This window comes from Mobula birostris, chromosome 8, assembly GCF_030028105.1.
Source record: "Mobula birostris isolate sMobBir1 chromosome 8, sMobBir1.hap1, whole genome shotgun sequence".
NCBI lineage: Eukaryota > Metazoa > Chordata > Chondrichthyes > Myliobatiformes > Myliobatidae > Mobula > Mobula birostris.
In genome coordinates, this window is record NC_092377.1 from 17,520,196 (window position 1) to 17,535,770 (window position 15,575).

Genomic DNA, 15,575 nt, shown 5'->3' on the forward strand with positions numbered 1-15,575 from the left:
TGCAATGCAATTTTATGCAATAGTACTTTAACTAGGCATTCTTTAAAATGGTGATTTCATTCAGGCAAGAACCAGCTTTTTATGAGCAATTAGTTTACAGGGTGAACACATTGGAGCACAACCCTTCGGATTTGTCCCATGGTTTCTAAGCATGCAAGTATTTTAAAGAGCTTTATGTGGTGATATTTATTGCATTGTCATCAAAATCATAATATTTGAACATTTGTAAGTGATTCCCCATTGTGCATTCTATCTGTTGCCTTCTACATCTTTGCTTCTAGCAACTAATGACTATTTCTTGGCTGTTGACACAGGTATTTTGGTGAAATATATCAACATGACTCCTATTATTGATGGCAAGCTCCATTCTTCTTTTTGGGTGGTGGACAAGAAGCACATTTATATCGGCAGTGCCTACATGGACTGGCGCTCACTGACTCAGGTAATTTTTGATGGATCCATAATACCATAAGACATAGGAGCAGAATTCGGCCATTTGGTCCATTGAGTCTGCTCTGCCATTCCGTCATGGCTGATTTATTATTATCCTCAACCCCATTCTCTTGCCTTCTCCCTATAATCTTTGATGTCCTGATTAATAGAGAACTGAACAACCTCCGCTTTAAATATATCCAATGACTTGGCCTCCATAGCCGTCTGTGGCAATGAATTCCATAGATTCGTCACACTTTAGCTAAAGAAATTTCCCCTCATTCCTATTCTAAACAGACGTCTTTCTAATCCAAGACTGTGTCTTTTGGTCCTAAACTCCCCCACTATAGGAAACATCCTCTCCACGCCATTGTATCTAGGCTGTTCCAGATTCAGTACTTTTCAATGAGGTCACCCCCTTCATACTTCCAAAAAGAATGATCATTGGACATTTTGGTGATTGCTTGCATTTTAATCCTCCAAAAGGACCACAACCTTGTCGTGGAGGTTTGCGTGCTTCAATGACCTGGAGAGCTATGTTGGCTGGAGTCAAGACTTTACGATTTGGCTCTTGGTAGGGTCATCCATGCCGAAAGGTTAGAGGTGAGAGTAAGAGTGGTTCACTGGTCCTCCAGTCAACTAGGGACTAACAACTCTGACTGGTAAACAAAATTGCTATGGAAACAGCAGTGAAGAACCCTACATCTGAGTGTGATGGTATTCCTGAGTCTCCACACCGGACGAGCATGACTGACAGTAGTGAAACTGAGAGGAAGCTACAGACACGATGAAGGAAGCCTTGAACACCTCTAGAGATGGAGGACCTTCATAGCTGTCCTAAATGCCAGTGGCATAATGGGCTGTTAGTCAGATGCATCTTAATACTTGAATATGGTGAACTTTCCATGAAAAATAGCTTAATCCGGTAATGTTCAGCGATGGTGCACAAATAATCGACTTAGAAAAATGCATGTAGACACTCAGTACACAAGCCCAGGCAATATGAAATCGACGTGTTGGTAAATGATCGACTGAAAAGCAAAATAACAAGGTTGCTCCAACTATCTACGGTATGTGAAAGGGTAATCTGGCTCATCCAAGCTGTTGTTGAGAAATAAGGCTGCAACTTCCTGTAAGCTGGAATCAATTATGTTTTTATTTAGTAAGCTTCCTTGAAGTCCAGTAAAGTCAAGGCATTAGGCAGTATTCAGGAGAAAGCAGCCAGTTTGATCGGCGTCCTGTCTAGTATTCTCAACGTTCATTCTCTGCGCCACTGGAGCATGTGGTTACTATAAGTGAAAACTATTGCACTTTTTGCCTAGGCTACTCTGACAGCACCTTCCACATGCAGAGCCTCCACTACCAAAAGAACAAGAACAGAGAGCATAGAATACCACAGCACAGTACAGGGTCTTCAGACCACGATGTTGTGCCGATCTTTTAACCTACTCCCACGATCAATCTAACCCTTCCCTCCCACATAGCTTTCCACCGTTCTGTCATCCACATGCCTAATCAAAGAACCTCTTGAATCTCACTAATGTATCTGCCTCTATCGCCACCTCCATTCCATGCACCCACTACTATTTCTGTAAAATAAAAACTTAACCTCTGACATTCACCCCCATACTATCTTCCAATCACTTTAAAATTGTGCCTTCTCCTATTAGCCAGTTTTGTGCTGGGGAAAAAGGCTCTGCTATCCTCTTGGTAATTTGTACATCTCTATCATCCTCTCATCCTCCTTGGCTCCAAAAGGAAAAGTCCTAACTCCCCCAACTATTCCTGTTAAGACAAGCTTTCCAGTTCAGGCAGCATCCACTTCTGCACCCAGGCCACCAGGGAATATACCAACGGCAGGTTGCTCACCACGCTTCCCCCAAGATGTACATTGTCCAGCCTTGTAACCATATCAATATCACCAGATTTCAATCCTGGAATTATTGATGATCCACAATTGTGGGGTACCTTCTGAAAGGCAGTTAGAGGTGTTAAATAAATAGCAGCTTTATTAGTGACCAACTGTATTCCGAATAATGATAAAATAAAAAAAGCTTTGACCAGTTTGCCTCGTAATGGAGTGCAAACTATGATAATGTCCTTGTAGTTTGGTGATACAATTAGATGAGAATTAATCCTTACAAAGGCTGCTAATCGGAGATGTTTTCCTACTAAACATAATCAGAACACTTTAATGAGATAAATGGATTTGACATTAAAGTGTTAGCTAAAGTAAGATATAGATTAGACAGATGGCATTAAATCCAGATCCCAGTGTCAAACTTATTCTACTGAAGGACATAGAACGTAGAAAACTTTCAGGTCATATAGACCCTGTTGTGCTGACCTTTTAGCCAACTCTAAGATCAATCTAACCCTTCCCTCCTTCGTTGCCCTCCATTTTTCTATCATCCATGGACTTATCTAAGAGTTTCCTTAATACTCCTGCCTCCGCCACCACCCCTGGCTGATCGTACGTGTACCCTCTGCTCCCTGTGTAAAGACCTTGCCTCTGACATCTCCCTATGTTTGCCTCCAGTCACCTTAAAACAATGCCCTCCTCCACTTCTGCACTGGGAGAAAATCTCTGGCTATTCACTCAGCCGATCCTCTTTATCATCTTGTACACCTGCTATGAATTCATATGCCTCTTACCATCTTGTATATCTCTAGCAAGTCAATTAGTGAAAGCTGCTGCTCGGTAACCTTGGAGAAAGTATTTCCAGCAGCAGGGAATAAAAACTCTGATAGTTTTACAGTCTGACTAGAAACTGGAAAATAATTTAAGTTGCTCCTCACAAATCAATAGAATTAAATTTCAATTATAATGACTTAAACTAACTCAATAGATTAGAAAGAGCATGTGGTCAGAAAATGTTATTCAAGTCCCATTAGTGAAAATCCAGTTGGCTACAGAAATGGTGAATGTGTCGTTCTTCTATTAAGTGCCATATACCATAAGATTTAGGGGCCGAAATAAGATTCAAGATCCATTTATAATAAAAAAAATGTAGAAACTATACGACCTTGAGGTTTGCTCGCTCACAGGTAGCCACAAAGCAAGAAATCCAAAAGAATCAAATTTAAAAAAAAATAAAAATAGAAGATCAACACTCGATCCACAAGAGAAAGAAAAGTTTACAAATCATGCAAACAACTGAAGCGAACAACAGCATTCAGGACCGAAATTGGGTTCTCAGGTCAGAACCCCAGAGCAGCCCTAAACCGTTATACCATTCGGCCCATCGAGTCTGCTCAATTAGGCCATCCGGAATTAAGCCATTCAGCTCATCGAGTCTGCTGGTAAATGCCATATTAAATAGCCAGACGACCTATTCCGTTTTGTGGTTCCTTGTATAGGAAGGCTGCCAGAGTGTGAGAAGGCAGCTGGTGTCTAGTATTTATTGCGAATTTGCTGTTGGCATCCAACTGCAGACCAGTCCAAGAACATTAAAACAAACTTGATAAAACATTCACGTGGCATTCATGGAGAAAAGCTGATGCTCTTTTTTTTGGTGTATTCAGATTAATTTGCAGCTGTGGTCTACAGGTAAATGTCTCATGCAATCATTAACTACTCATTTACAAAAATCCTATGTGAATCATGATTTTTATTTATTTACTTATTGAGATATAGTGCAGAGTAGGCCCTTGGGGGAATAATCCCCCAATTTAATCCTAGCCTAATCACGGGACAATTTACAATGACCAATTAACCTACCAACCAGTACATCTTTGGACTCTGGGAGAAAACCAAAGAGTCTGAAGGAAACCCATGCAGTCATGAGGAGGACGTACAAGCTCCTTGCAGGTATTGGTGGGAATTGAACCCCAATCACTAGTACTGTAAAGCTTTGTGCTAACCACTATGCTACTGTGCCACTCCCGCTTATTCTCCTCACATCCTCATCAACCTCTTCCTCTATTCTGCCATTTGTCTGCAAATTAAGGGGCAATTTACAATGGTCAATTAACCTACCTACTAGTAGGTGTTTGGGATGCAGTGATGAAATAGGAGCACCCAGAGTAAACCCATGCTTCATAGAGAGAAGCTGTAAACTCCACCTACACATGGCCCAAGGTCAAGATTGAACTTGAGTCTCTGTTGCTGTGAGGAAGCAGCTCTCCTCGTTGCCTCACCTCTGTGCCAGAGCATGACGTGCTGAGGCAAGTGGAAGCTGCCTCACAGAGGTCAATTGACAAGAGAAGAACACGGGCTAACCCCTGTTGACATCAGTGGATCTGGGGTTGAGAGGGTAAGTGGCGTTAAGCTCCTCAGCATCCACATCACATGGTCTGTACACACCAGCTGTGTGGTGAAAAAGGCACAACAGCACCTCTTTCACCTCAGACGGTTGAGGAAGTTTGGTATGGGCCCCCTAATCCTAAGAACTTTCTGCAGGGGCACAATTGAGAGCATCCTGACTGGCTGCATCACTGCCTGGTATGGGAACTGTACTTCCCTCAATCGCAGGACTCTGCAGAGAGTGGTGCAGACAGCCCAGCGCATCTGTAGTTGCGAACTTCCCATGATTCAGGACATTTACAAGGGCAGGTGTGGAAAAAAGGGTCATTGGGGACCCAAGTCGCCCCAACCAAAATCTATTCCAGCTGCTACCATCTGAGAAATGGTACTGCAGCATAAAAGCCAGGGCCAACAGGCCAGCTTCTAACACCAGGCCATCAGACTGATGAACTCATGCTGATTTGAGTGTATTTCTATGTTACATTGACTCTTCTATTTATTATAAATTACTGTGGTTGCACATTTAGACAGAGATGTAATGTAAAGATTTTTGCTCATGTATGTGAAGGATGTAAGAAATAAAGTCTATTCAATTCAATTCATATCTGATTATTGAACCACTCTGTGTGTTGACTGCAGTTTTGGTCACCCTGTTATGGGATAGACATTTTCAAGCTGGATAGGGTGAGAAGAGATTTATGAGGATGCTGATATATTTACGAGGATGCTGCCTGGACTACAGGGTCTTAGTTACAGGGAAAGGTTGGCCATGCTGGATCTTCACTCCCTGTAGTGCAAGAGAATGAGGGGTGACCTTGTAGAAGTTTATAAAATCATAGGGGTATAGATAAGGTGGACAGTAGTCGTCTTTTCCTCGAAGTTTGGAGAGTCCAAAACTGGAGGGAACTACAAGGAAAGAGGGTAAACATTTAAAAGAGACCTGAGGGGTAACTTCTTTACACAGAAGATGGTGAGAACCTGGAAAGAGCTGCCAGAGGAAGTGGTCAAGGCAGATACAGTTACAACATTCAGGTGGCGTTTGGATAGGTTCATGCGAGTAGAAGGGCTTGGAGTGTTCTGAGCCGAACACAGGCAACTGGGACCAGCAGGGAGGATACTGTGTTTGTGGTGGCCCAGTTAGACCACAGGGCCTATTTCCATGCTGTATGACTATGGCTCTATGATTCTCTTGTCAGACTGGAGCAGGCAACCCCCTGGAGAGGCAGGCGATTAGGAAACAGAGATGTAAGAGTAAGTCTCCAGGAGAAACATAAATATGAGAAAATCTGCAGATGCTGGAAATCCAAAGCAACACACATAAAATGCTGGAGGAACTCAGCAGGCCAGGCAGCCCTCCCCCCACCTTCTTACTCTGACTTCTCATTCCTTTTTCCAGGCCTGATGAAGGGTCTTGGTCCAAAACGTCAACAGTTTACTCTTTTCCATAGATGCTGCCTGGCGTGCTGAGTTCCTCCAGCATTTTGTGTGTGTTGTCTAGGAGAAGCATGGCGCACAGAGATGGAAACTTCAGAGTTAATTTTATGAAGGAGAACAACTTGGTTAACAATCCCTGTTAGATACAGGGAACCAAATACAAAATTCCACTCTAATCAATATTATTGTTTCACTGGTTTATTCAGTAGTATTTTAGGAGTACTTAAAAGAAATATGATCCACGAGAAGATTTATTGTGTTTTTAAGGTTCCATTCCATGTAGCAGTGAACATTGTCCATGACACCGTGTCTGCTGAAATGTTTCAGAAATCTGAAGCCTTGGGTTCTCGTTGCCCACACACCCCACTTCCTCCACTCCTCACCGCAAATCTTGTAAATAGATTGCTTTCACATGTAATGGAGGTGATCTCATCGCACAGATAAATAGACCTCTCCAGGTTTCTGTCCAGAGTCATGGTCCTAATGTGGGACTCTGAATTGTTGTGGCGCCCACTTGGCAAAGATGTCCACCTTTAGGAATGGATCCACTATAATTAGATGGTTTGGGTCTGCACTGAAGTATTTTTGCAATCTGCACTGTGGATTGAACTGACGCGTTTACTGCTATCTTTATTTGTAGTGGAAGATGTAGAACATTTATTATAATAACATTTAATCATCTGCAAGGTTTATTTTTGCTCAGGAATTGATTCATTGGACTTCAACATTTCAAGGTTCAAAGTAAAATTTATTATCAGAGTACTTACACTTTACTATTTACAACCTCGAGATTCCTTTTCTGTGGGCATATTTAGCAAACCTAGAGAACAGTAACTGTAAACAGGATCAATGGACTACAGACTATGCAAATGAAAATATAAATAAATAGCAATAAATAACGAGTATGAAATAACCAGATAAAGGGTCCTTAAAATGAGGCCATCGGTTACGGGAACACCAGAAATAGAATAAGTGTAGTTATCCCCTTTTGTTCAAGAGCCTGATGCTTGAGGGATAGTAACTGTTCTTGAACCTGTAGGTGCGAGTCCTGAAGCTTCTTGTACCTTCTACCCGATGGCAGCCGTGAGAAAAGAGCATGGCCTGGGTGGTGAGGATCTTTGATGATGGATGCTGTTTTTCTACAGCAAGGTTTCATGTAGAGGTGATGAATGATTAGGAGGGTTTTACCAGTGATGTATTGGGCCAGATTCACTACCTTTTGTAGGATTTCAGAAATGTGACATTTTGCTGAAAATCTATAACCTTTTGGATCATGAGGTGCTGCATTAACCATGAGATGTGGTGAGATTTCCATCAAGAAATTAGTAATTTGTTTATTTTTGTTACATACATTTATGGTCAAGATGGCGCCTGCGTACAATACTCCTTTGGTCAACATCTTCTGGATAGGTCATGAAACCATCTTTCTTTTATTTCTATTGTGTCTGTTTCTTGTCTTGAATGTGATTCTGGAACTGTTGGAGCTTGTGATTTGCAGTTTGGAGATCGTTTGGGTGCTTCAGTGCTCTGCAGTCTCCGAGATTCTGGGAGGCAGAGGCAGCGTGAGCAAACCCCGTAGTGAGAAGGCTGTAGGATGGTGCGCGAGTCGATGTTTGACCCCATTTTGCAGATGGCTTCCGTCGCTCGTCAATTAAAGCGATGAGGGAGATTGAAACATCAAGGCGAGTGTAGGAGTTTGGAGATTGGGTGTTTCAACGCTCTGCAGTCTCCGAGAGGATTCCGGGAGGCAGAGGTAGTGTACGTGAACCTTGTGACAGGCAAGTTGCAAGCCAATGTTTGGCCCTTTTTCAGCAATTATAGCTTTCATTGTTTGCCAATTAAAGTGACGAGGGAGATTGAAGCATCGAGGCAAGTGCAGACGATGAGCACCGGCTGATTGCCTTTTGATCAGTTGTTCTGTACTGGAGAGGGTAGAGCCTGCCACTGTGCCTGGAGACTGTTGTTCAGGTTTTTCTGCATTTTAGATGTGGACTTGGACTATAGACTCTATTTTTTCAAGTTAAGTCGTCACTTTTTATTGTCATTTCGACCACAGCTGCTGGTACAGTACACAGTAAAAATGAGACAACGTTTTTCAGGACCATGGTGCTACATGAACAATACAAAAACTACACTGAACTACGTAAAACAACACAAAACTACACTAGACTACAGACCTACCCAGGACTGCATAAAATACACAAAACAGTGCAGGCATTACAATAAATAATTAACAAGACAATAGGTACAGTAGAGGGCAGTAGGTTGGTGTCAGTCCAGGCTCTGGGTATTGAGGAGTCCGATGACTTGGAGGAAGAAACTTACATAGTCTGGTCATGTGAGCCCAAATACTTCGGTGCCTTTTGCCAGATGGCAGGAGGGAGAAGAGTTTGTATGAGGGGTGTGTGGGGTCCTTCATAATGCTGTTTGCTTTACGGATGCAGCGTGTGGTGTAAATGTCTCTAATGGCAGGAAGAGAGACCCCGATAATCTTCTCAGCTGGCCTCACTATCTGCTGCAGGGTCTTGCGATCCTAGATGGTGCAATTTCCAAACCAGACAGTGATGCAGCTGCTCAGGATGCTCTCAATACAACCTCTGTAGAATGTGATGAGGATGAGGAGTGGGAGGTGGACTTTTCTCAGCCTTCACAGAAAGTAGAGACGCTGTTGGGCTTTCTTTGCTATGGAGCTGGTGTTCAGGCAGCAGGTGAGATTCTCCGCCAGGTGAACACCAGGAAATTTCGTGCTCATAATGATCTCTACGGAGGAGTCATCGATGTTCAGCGGAGAGTGGTCGTTCCGTATCCTTCTGACGTCAACAACCATCTCTTTTGTTTTGTTCACATTCAGAGACAGGTTGTTGGCTTTGCACCAGTCCATTAGCCGCTGCACCTCCTCTCTGTATGCTGACTCATCTTTCTTGCTGATGAGACCCACCATGGTTGTGTCATTGGCGAACTTGATGATGTGGTTCGAGCTTTGTGTTGCAGCACAGTCGTGGGTCAGCAGAGTGAACACCAGTGGACTGAACACTCAACCCTGGGGGGCCCCATGCTCAGTGTGATGGTGTTGGAGATGCTGCTTCCGATCCGGACTGATTGAGGTCTCCCAGTCAGGAAGTCTAGGATCCAGTTGCAGAGGGAAGTGTTCAGGCCCAGTAGGCTCAGCTTTCCAATCAGTCTCTGAGGAATGACTGTGTTGAATGCTGAACTGAAGTCTATGAACAGCATTCAAACATACGTGTCTTTCTTTGTCCGGGTGGGTTAGGGCCAGGTGGGGGGTGATGGCAATGGCGTCGTCTGTTGAACGGTTGGGATGGTACGTGAACCGCAGAGGGTCCAGTGAGGAGGGCAGCAGGGTCTTGATGTGCCTCATGGCGAGCCTTTTGAATCTAATAGTTTTTATATTCTGTGTTTTTTCACTCAATGTTCTTGTTTTTTTCTCGTGCCTGATCAGTTTTGTTTGTTTTTTTGTGTGGGAGGAGGGATTTGGGGGTTGATGACCTGTTCTGTTATTGTTGGTTTTATTTGTGGGGAGGTGGGGTTTGGGAGTCAATGTGCCTGATCCATTTTTGTTTGTTTTTTTGTGTGGGAGGAGGGATTTGGGGTTGATGTGCCTGTTCAGTTTTTGTTCGCTTTTCTTTTTGTGGGGAGGCGGTATTTGGGGTTGATGATCTTGCTGCCTTTCCTTTCTTTCTTGGTTCCATAGCTACCCGGAGAATTGAAGAATTTCAGAGGCGTATACTTTGATAATAAATGAATCTTAGAACCTTTGAAGCCTGACCTCATCACATCGTTATCACTGAGGCCTGACATGGTCATTCTGTCAGAAACCTCGAAGCAGGTGGTTCCTCAGGAAGACTAGATTGAGGAGACGTTTGATTGTAAGAGCAGGTAGAGCAATGCCAAAGGCTGGGGTGGAGGCACGATGCGAGCCTATGTAAGTGAGGTGTAGAGGCTTTGCTGGCTGCTTGCTTTGTAGAACCTGCTCTCTCCTTGGCATTACAGGGGGCTGTAAAGAGGAGAGCCATCAGGACTGTCACAGAGGCTGCTGAAATGAGCTTTCAGATGGCTATGGATCAAGAGGTGTGACCCAGGGACCAGTGCTGCAGGGACACAAACCAGGGCCTGATCAACCCTGGCTGGGTCGCCTGGGTGAGAGTGACTGTTGTTGACAGGCCCAAAGCAGCCGGTGATATCACTGATGCTGTGTCCCAGTGCATCCTAGGATGTATCTCATAATCAAATAATGTGAAAAGCTCTTGTTTGTGGCCATCCAGACAGATCGTTCCATATATTACTACACTGAGGCTATGTCCGCACTAGACCGGATAATTTTGAAAACGCCAGTTTCGAGCAAAAGCGACAGGTGTCCACACCAAGCGTTTTTCAAAACATCTCCGTCCACATTAGAACGGATATTTGGGTGAACCTCCGCCTACTGGACATGCACAGGACACAGAAAACAAGCGAAGAGGAAATGGTATACTTGGTGTGCGTTTGTCCAGTTACAGTCTAGAAAAACTTTAAAGAAATTGCTGTTGGCTCTCGCGCAGGAGGACTTAAAACTAAAAAACAACAAATACTGGAGCGTATGGAGGCAACCGACAGGGAGTTCACAGACAGTATGACCTGGCTGATGACGAACATTGAAAAACTGACTAACTCTGTTGCATTAACATTATTATGATTATGAGGACACGCAGTCCCCTTTTATTGTCATTTAGTAATGCACGCATTAAGAAATGATAAAATGTTTTTCCAAAATGATATCATGAAAACACATTACAAACCGACTTAAAAACCAACAAAAACCAAATAATTATAACATATAGTTACAACAGTGCAAAGCAATACCGTAATTTGATAAGAACAGACCATGGGCACGGTAAAATCTCAAAGTCTCTCGAAAGTCCCATCATCTCACGCAGACGGTAAACCTCCAGCGCCGCCAACTTGCTGATGCAGCATCCCGGAAGCATCCGACCACAGTCCGACTCCGAGTCCGTCCGAAAACTCCGAGTCTCTGACCACCTCTTTGACACCGAGCACTGAACACCATCTTTGCCGAGCGTTTCGACCACGGCCCTGGCAACAGGTGATTTGCAAAGCCAAGGATTTGGGGACTTCCCCTCCGGAGATTCTCGATCGCACAGTAGCGGCGGCAGCGAAGCAGGCATTTCAGAAGTTACTCCAGATGTTCCTCTGCGCTTCTCACGGCTGTCCCCATCAAATCCAGATTGTGCACGGCCCCCTCGTTACACATAATTGATATTCATTCGGAATGGCCTCAGGCCTTGTTAAATATATAAAGCACCTTGTTAAATGTATAAAACATGTCTGCATCAGTGTTATCTTGTATTTCCATACAATGTTACATTCGGCTGTTACACATCTATTGTCAGAGAAGTACTTGCATAAATAGGTAAACCACCTTCATACAAGCAAGGACAGAAATCAGGGCAAAATGAGTATACTTATTTATTCAGTAAGCTATGGGTCAAAGTCTTTGGTGAGTACATTTCTAACTGCTCTGGCTTCAGTCTCGTTGCCGTCTGTTCTGAAATCGTTAGGTTGGGTGGAGGGTTGCGTTCAAGAAAACAGTGAAATGCCGCACTGCCGCCATCTGTCCCGGCACGTCATGACAGCGTTTTTAAAGAGTCAAAAAAGCTCACTTTACAATTTAACTCTCACGCCGTTCACACCGACTGTGCGTTACAACAGTCGTCCGGCAGTGCTTGCGCAGTACCAAGCAGCAGCAGGAAAAGCATTGTTGTTGTGGTGTTGTCATGACAGCGTTTTTAAATATCTCTATTTAACCCCGTCCACACTAGAACGCACAACAATCGTTTTCAAATTTACACACTCTGGAAAGTGTTTTAGAAAAGCTCCATTTTCAGGGGATGAAAACGCCATTTCAATGTGGACGGAGGGTCAAAGCGAAGAGAAAAAGCTTTGTTTTCAAAATTATCCGGCGTAGTGTGGACGTAGCCTGAGATAGTAGCAAAGGAAGATAAAGCAGTGTGTGGAGTATAGCATTACAGTTCCAGAAAAAGTGTGGTGAAAGTTGAGAAATGTTGGCAGCGATTCATGTTATAGTGAAATTTGAAGTAGAAACTTACGCTGTTGTATGCACTAGTGATAATGTACATGAGTTAGACCTGAACTTGCCAAGGGAACTGAATTTCCAAGATGCAGTGAAATGCTTGTCTTGCATATAAGATTATAGGGTACATTTCTACACGGCCTTTTTGGTTTCAACATCCAGTGTGACATCCAAATTTTGTTCAGAGTGAATGATTGTAGAAGTCAAATCGAGACCGAAGCCAGGAACAGATACCTGGCAAACATTACATTCCATGGAAATTGGCCCAGCCAAAAACCTGACCTCTAGCAACAATAATTGGGTCCAGAATTTCCTGATGCTGCAGTTTTGAGTCAGTTAGGAAATATGATATCAATCAAAAATTATATTGGTTCGTGACCAAGTGTTGTTAATGTTTGTCGTGGGTATTGCACCAACACGTTGTGATTAACTTTTGAGCTTTACAGCCCATTGTGGTGACTGGACGAATTATAGCACCTGGTTAAAAAAAAATGAAAGTATTATTGGTAGTTAACTATCATAGGCACAGACTGTAGGAAACCCATGTAAAATTAAAAGAAATTATTGGAATTTATCTGTGCCTTGCCTGTCAGGATGCCCTCATTGCCGGGTTCCCCAACCTGGGGCTCCTTGCTTGATGATACTGGTCCATGGCATAAGGAAGGTTGGGAACTCCTGCCTTATTATGTTCCAACCAACGAGGTACTGCTGGAATCTAGCAGCCGATTTGTAATTGGCAATATTTTATAGATTGAAACAAAATAAATGTCACAGCCCCTATTCAATCACTGGCTGAGGCATAAATACCCAAGGAAAATTCCCCAGCTTCCCTTCATTGGGCAGGGCCTTAATTTAACCCCTCAACAACAGAACTGCACTGAAGCATCAGCCAGGGTAATTTTATTTATTCAGAGGTATGGCTTTGTAACGGGCCCTTCCAGCCCATGGGCCTGCGCCGTCCAGTTACACCCATGTGACCAATTAATGTAGAAACTCCTTACAGACAGGTTTCTGGCACTGTAACAGTGATACATTAACTGCTACGCTACCGTGCTACCCTAGGTGTTATTTGTCGCATAGGGTTCAGTCACATGATCTAAGGGTTTTGCCACAACCAAAAGGCTGACTCTGGGAATTCTACAGAATAGTAACCACTTTGACGCAGGGTGGTGGGTATCCATAGGAGGGAGAGAGAGATGTGCACGTTGGACCCCACAATGTCAAAATGAAAAATGTGAATTCATAAACACAAGAGTTCTGCAGGAGCTGGAAACCCTGAGCAATGTGCACAGAAAATGCTGGAGGAACTCCACAAGTCAGGCAACATCTATGAAGGGAAATAAACAATCGAAGTTTCTGGCTGAGGCCCTTCATCAGGACTGAGTCTTCTTAATCTGACTTAATCTTCCAGTCCTGATGAACGGTTTTCCGCTGGAAATGTTGACTCTTTTCTCCTTTCCATACATGCTACAAGACCTGCTGAGTTCCTCCAGCATTTTGTGTGTGTTACTTGTGAACGCAGCAGAATTCCTTTTATTTCCCCCCTCTTTCTCCTTTTCCCCTCTGAAGGCATTGATTATGTGACAGTTCCAAAGGCTCCTCTTGTTCTCCAGTCCCCTACTGAAGTGACTCATATGTGAATCATTTCAAAGAAAAGGGGTGGGGGCAGTGCAGCCCCTTCAATATCCACCTGTGTGCTCTTTGAATCATTATTTTGTATTTTTAGCCTTCCCTAAGTCAAAGTGAGGAGTCCAAGTGTGACATACCTCCTACGCAGTCATGACAGATCTGCACTGATAGGAAATCAGACGTGAACGTACAGTACCTGACTACAGTGATGCCAAAGCTGGTTGTGTGCTGCTGGATGCTGTACTGGGTTTGGGGCTGGCCCCTCCCATTGGTGCTGCCCTCCAGAGGAAGACGAGACAGACTGTGTTCGTCTGCAGCTGCTTTTGCGCGAGATGAGAAACTGCTGCGGGCTTGTTGTTGCAGAAACGTGGCTCCTGGATAACATCCACATGCCATCAGTCTTCAGGCCAAGACACTCAGGGAATTGGACTACATTATCATTTTTCTGATATTGTTAATTACATGTGCTATTTGTGCTACGTGCTGTGTGTGACTGTTGGTACTGTGTTTTGCACCTGGCCCCAGAGAAGCCCTGTTTTGTTTGCCTGTCTTTGTGCGAATGGTTGAATGAAAACTAAACGAACTCGAACTGAAGCTCAGGGAGTGATTTTAGGACCTCTTTTGCAGTAACAGGAACAGCGATCATCGCTGCAACCTTGAAACTTTCTGATAATGACATTGACCCTTCAGCCCATTGAGTCCATGCTGGGTCACAGCAACCCCATTCCCCCTTCTCTTTATTTTCCTGTGGCTCCACAACTTGTATTCCCTCACGTGCCCATCATCTCCGCTTTTGCTCTGTCGCCACTTCCCTACGCTTAGAGATTAGCTTTATTTATCACGTGCACAACATACTGTGAAGTGTGCTATTTCACATCAACAATCAACACAGTCCAAGTATTGTGCTAAGAATATCATAACGCTTCTAGCGCCAACATAGCTTGTTCATAACTCACTAACTCCAACCGTACATCTTCGGAATGTGGGAGGAATTCTGAACACCTGGAGGAAACCCACACAGTCACAGGGAGAATGTGCAAACTCCTTACGGACAACTGTGGGGCATCAAGCACAACTGGTGGTCACTGTGCTGTAAAGAGATTGCACTAACTGCCTTGCCTGTCACTTAATTTATCAATACATTTTTGGGGTGTGGGTGGAAACTGGAGCTGGAGCTGTTATGTTTGTCCTCGATAAAAAGAGAAACTTAGTGTGGGTAAAACTAACGCATGTGTGTTTACAGAATGGCTCCAGCTCGACGCGAGCGCATGCGACCAGCTCACCAACGACATTTCCGGTTCCTGGTGAACCACCTGCATTGCACACTGGGATCTGACGTTCTTTGTTATGTGCACAGAAGCAAAAGGGTTCATTGGAAGAAGCCTCTCTAAACCTAGCGCTGAGGAGAAAAATGTACTTTGTTCACACTTCTTATGTTGCTAGCCAAGGTTTGACAATGAGGGCAAGCAGGTTACTTTTTAAAAATTATTTTTCACAGATTTATGAGTAGACACAATATCCAGTACTGCTTCCAAATGGAAACCAAAGGAAATTAGTCTCTGGGCACAGAAACTGAGTCGTAGATTCACGTGTGTCTCAGAGTGAAATCATGATTTCAATCTGAAATGCATGTGGTTTGCTCTTTAGCACTAACTTCCAGCCCAACTGTCAATTCTTAAGGTTTCAGCTCTTTATTCCTCTCCATAGATGCTGCCTGTCCTGCTGAGT

General features: G+C 43.8%; 1 protein-coding gene across 4 annotated transcripts in view; it reads left to right on the forward strand.

Annotated features, from left to right (window-relative positions):
• Positions 1-15,575, forward strand: part of LOC140201171 (inactive phospholipase D5-like) — a 174,896-nt gene that overhangs the window by 63,501 nt on the left and 95,820 nt on the right. For all 4 annotated transcript variants that reach the window (XM_072264855.1, XM_072264856.1, XM_072264858.1 and 1 more), the window contains one exon: positions 315-442. In XM_072264855.1, coding sequence (XP_072120956.1) covers positions 315-442 — 128 coding nt within the window. The remainder of the gene's footprint in view (positions 1-314; positions 443-15,575) is intronic.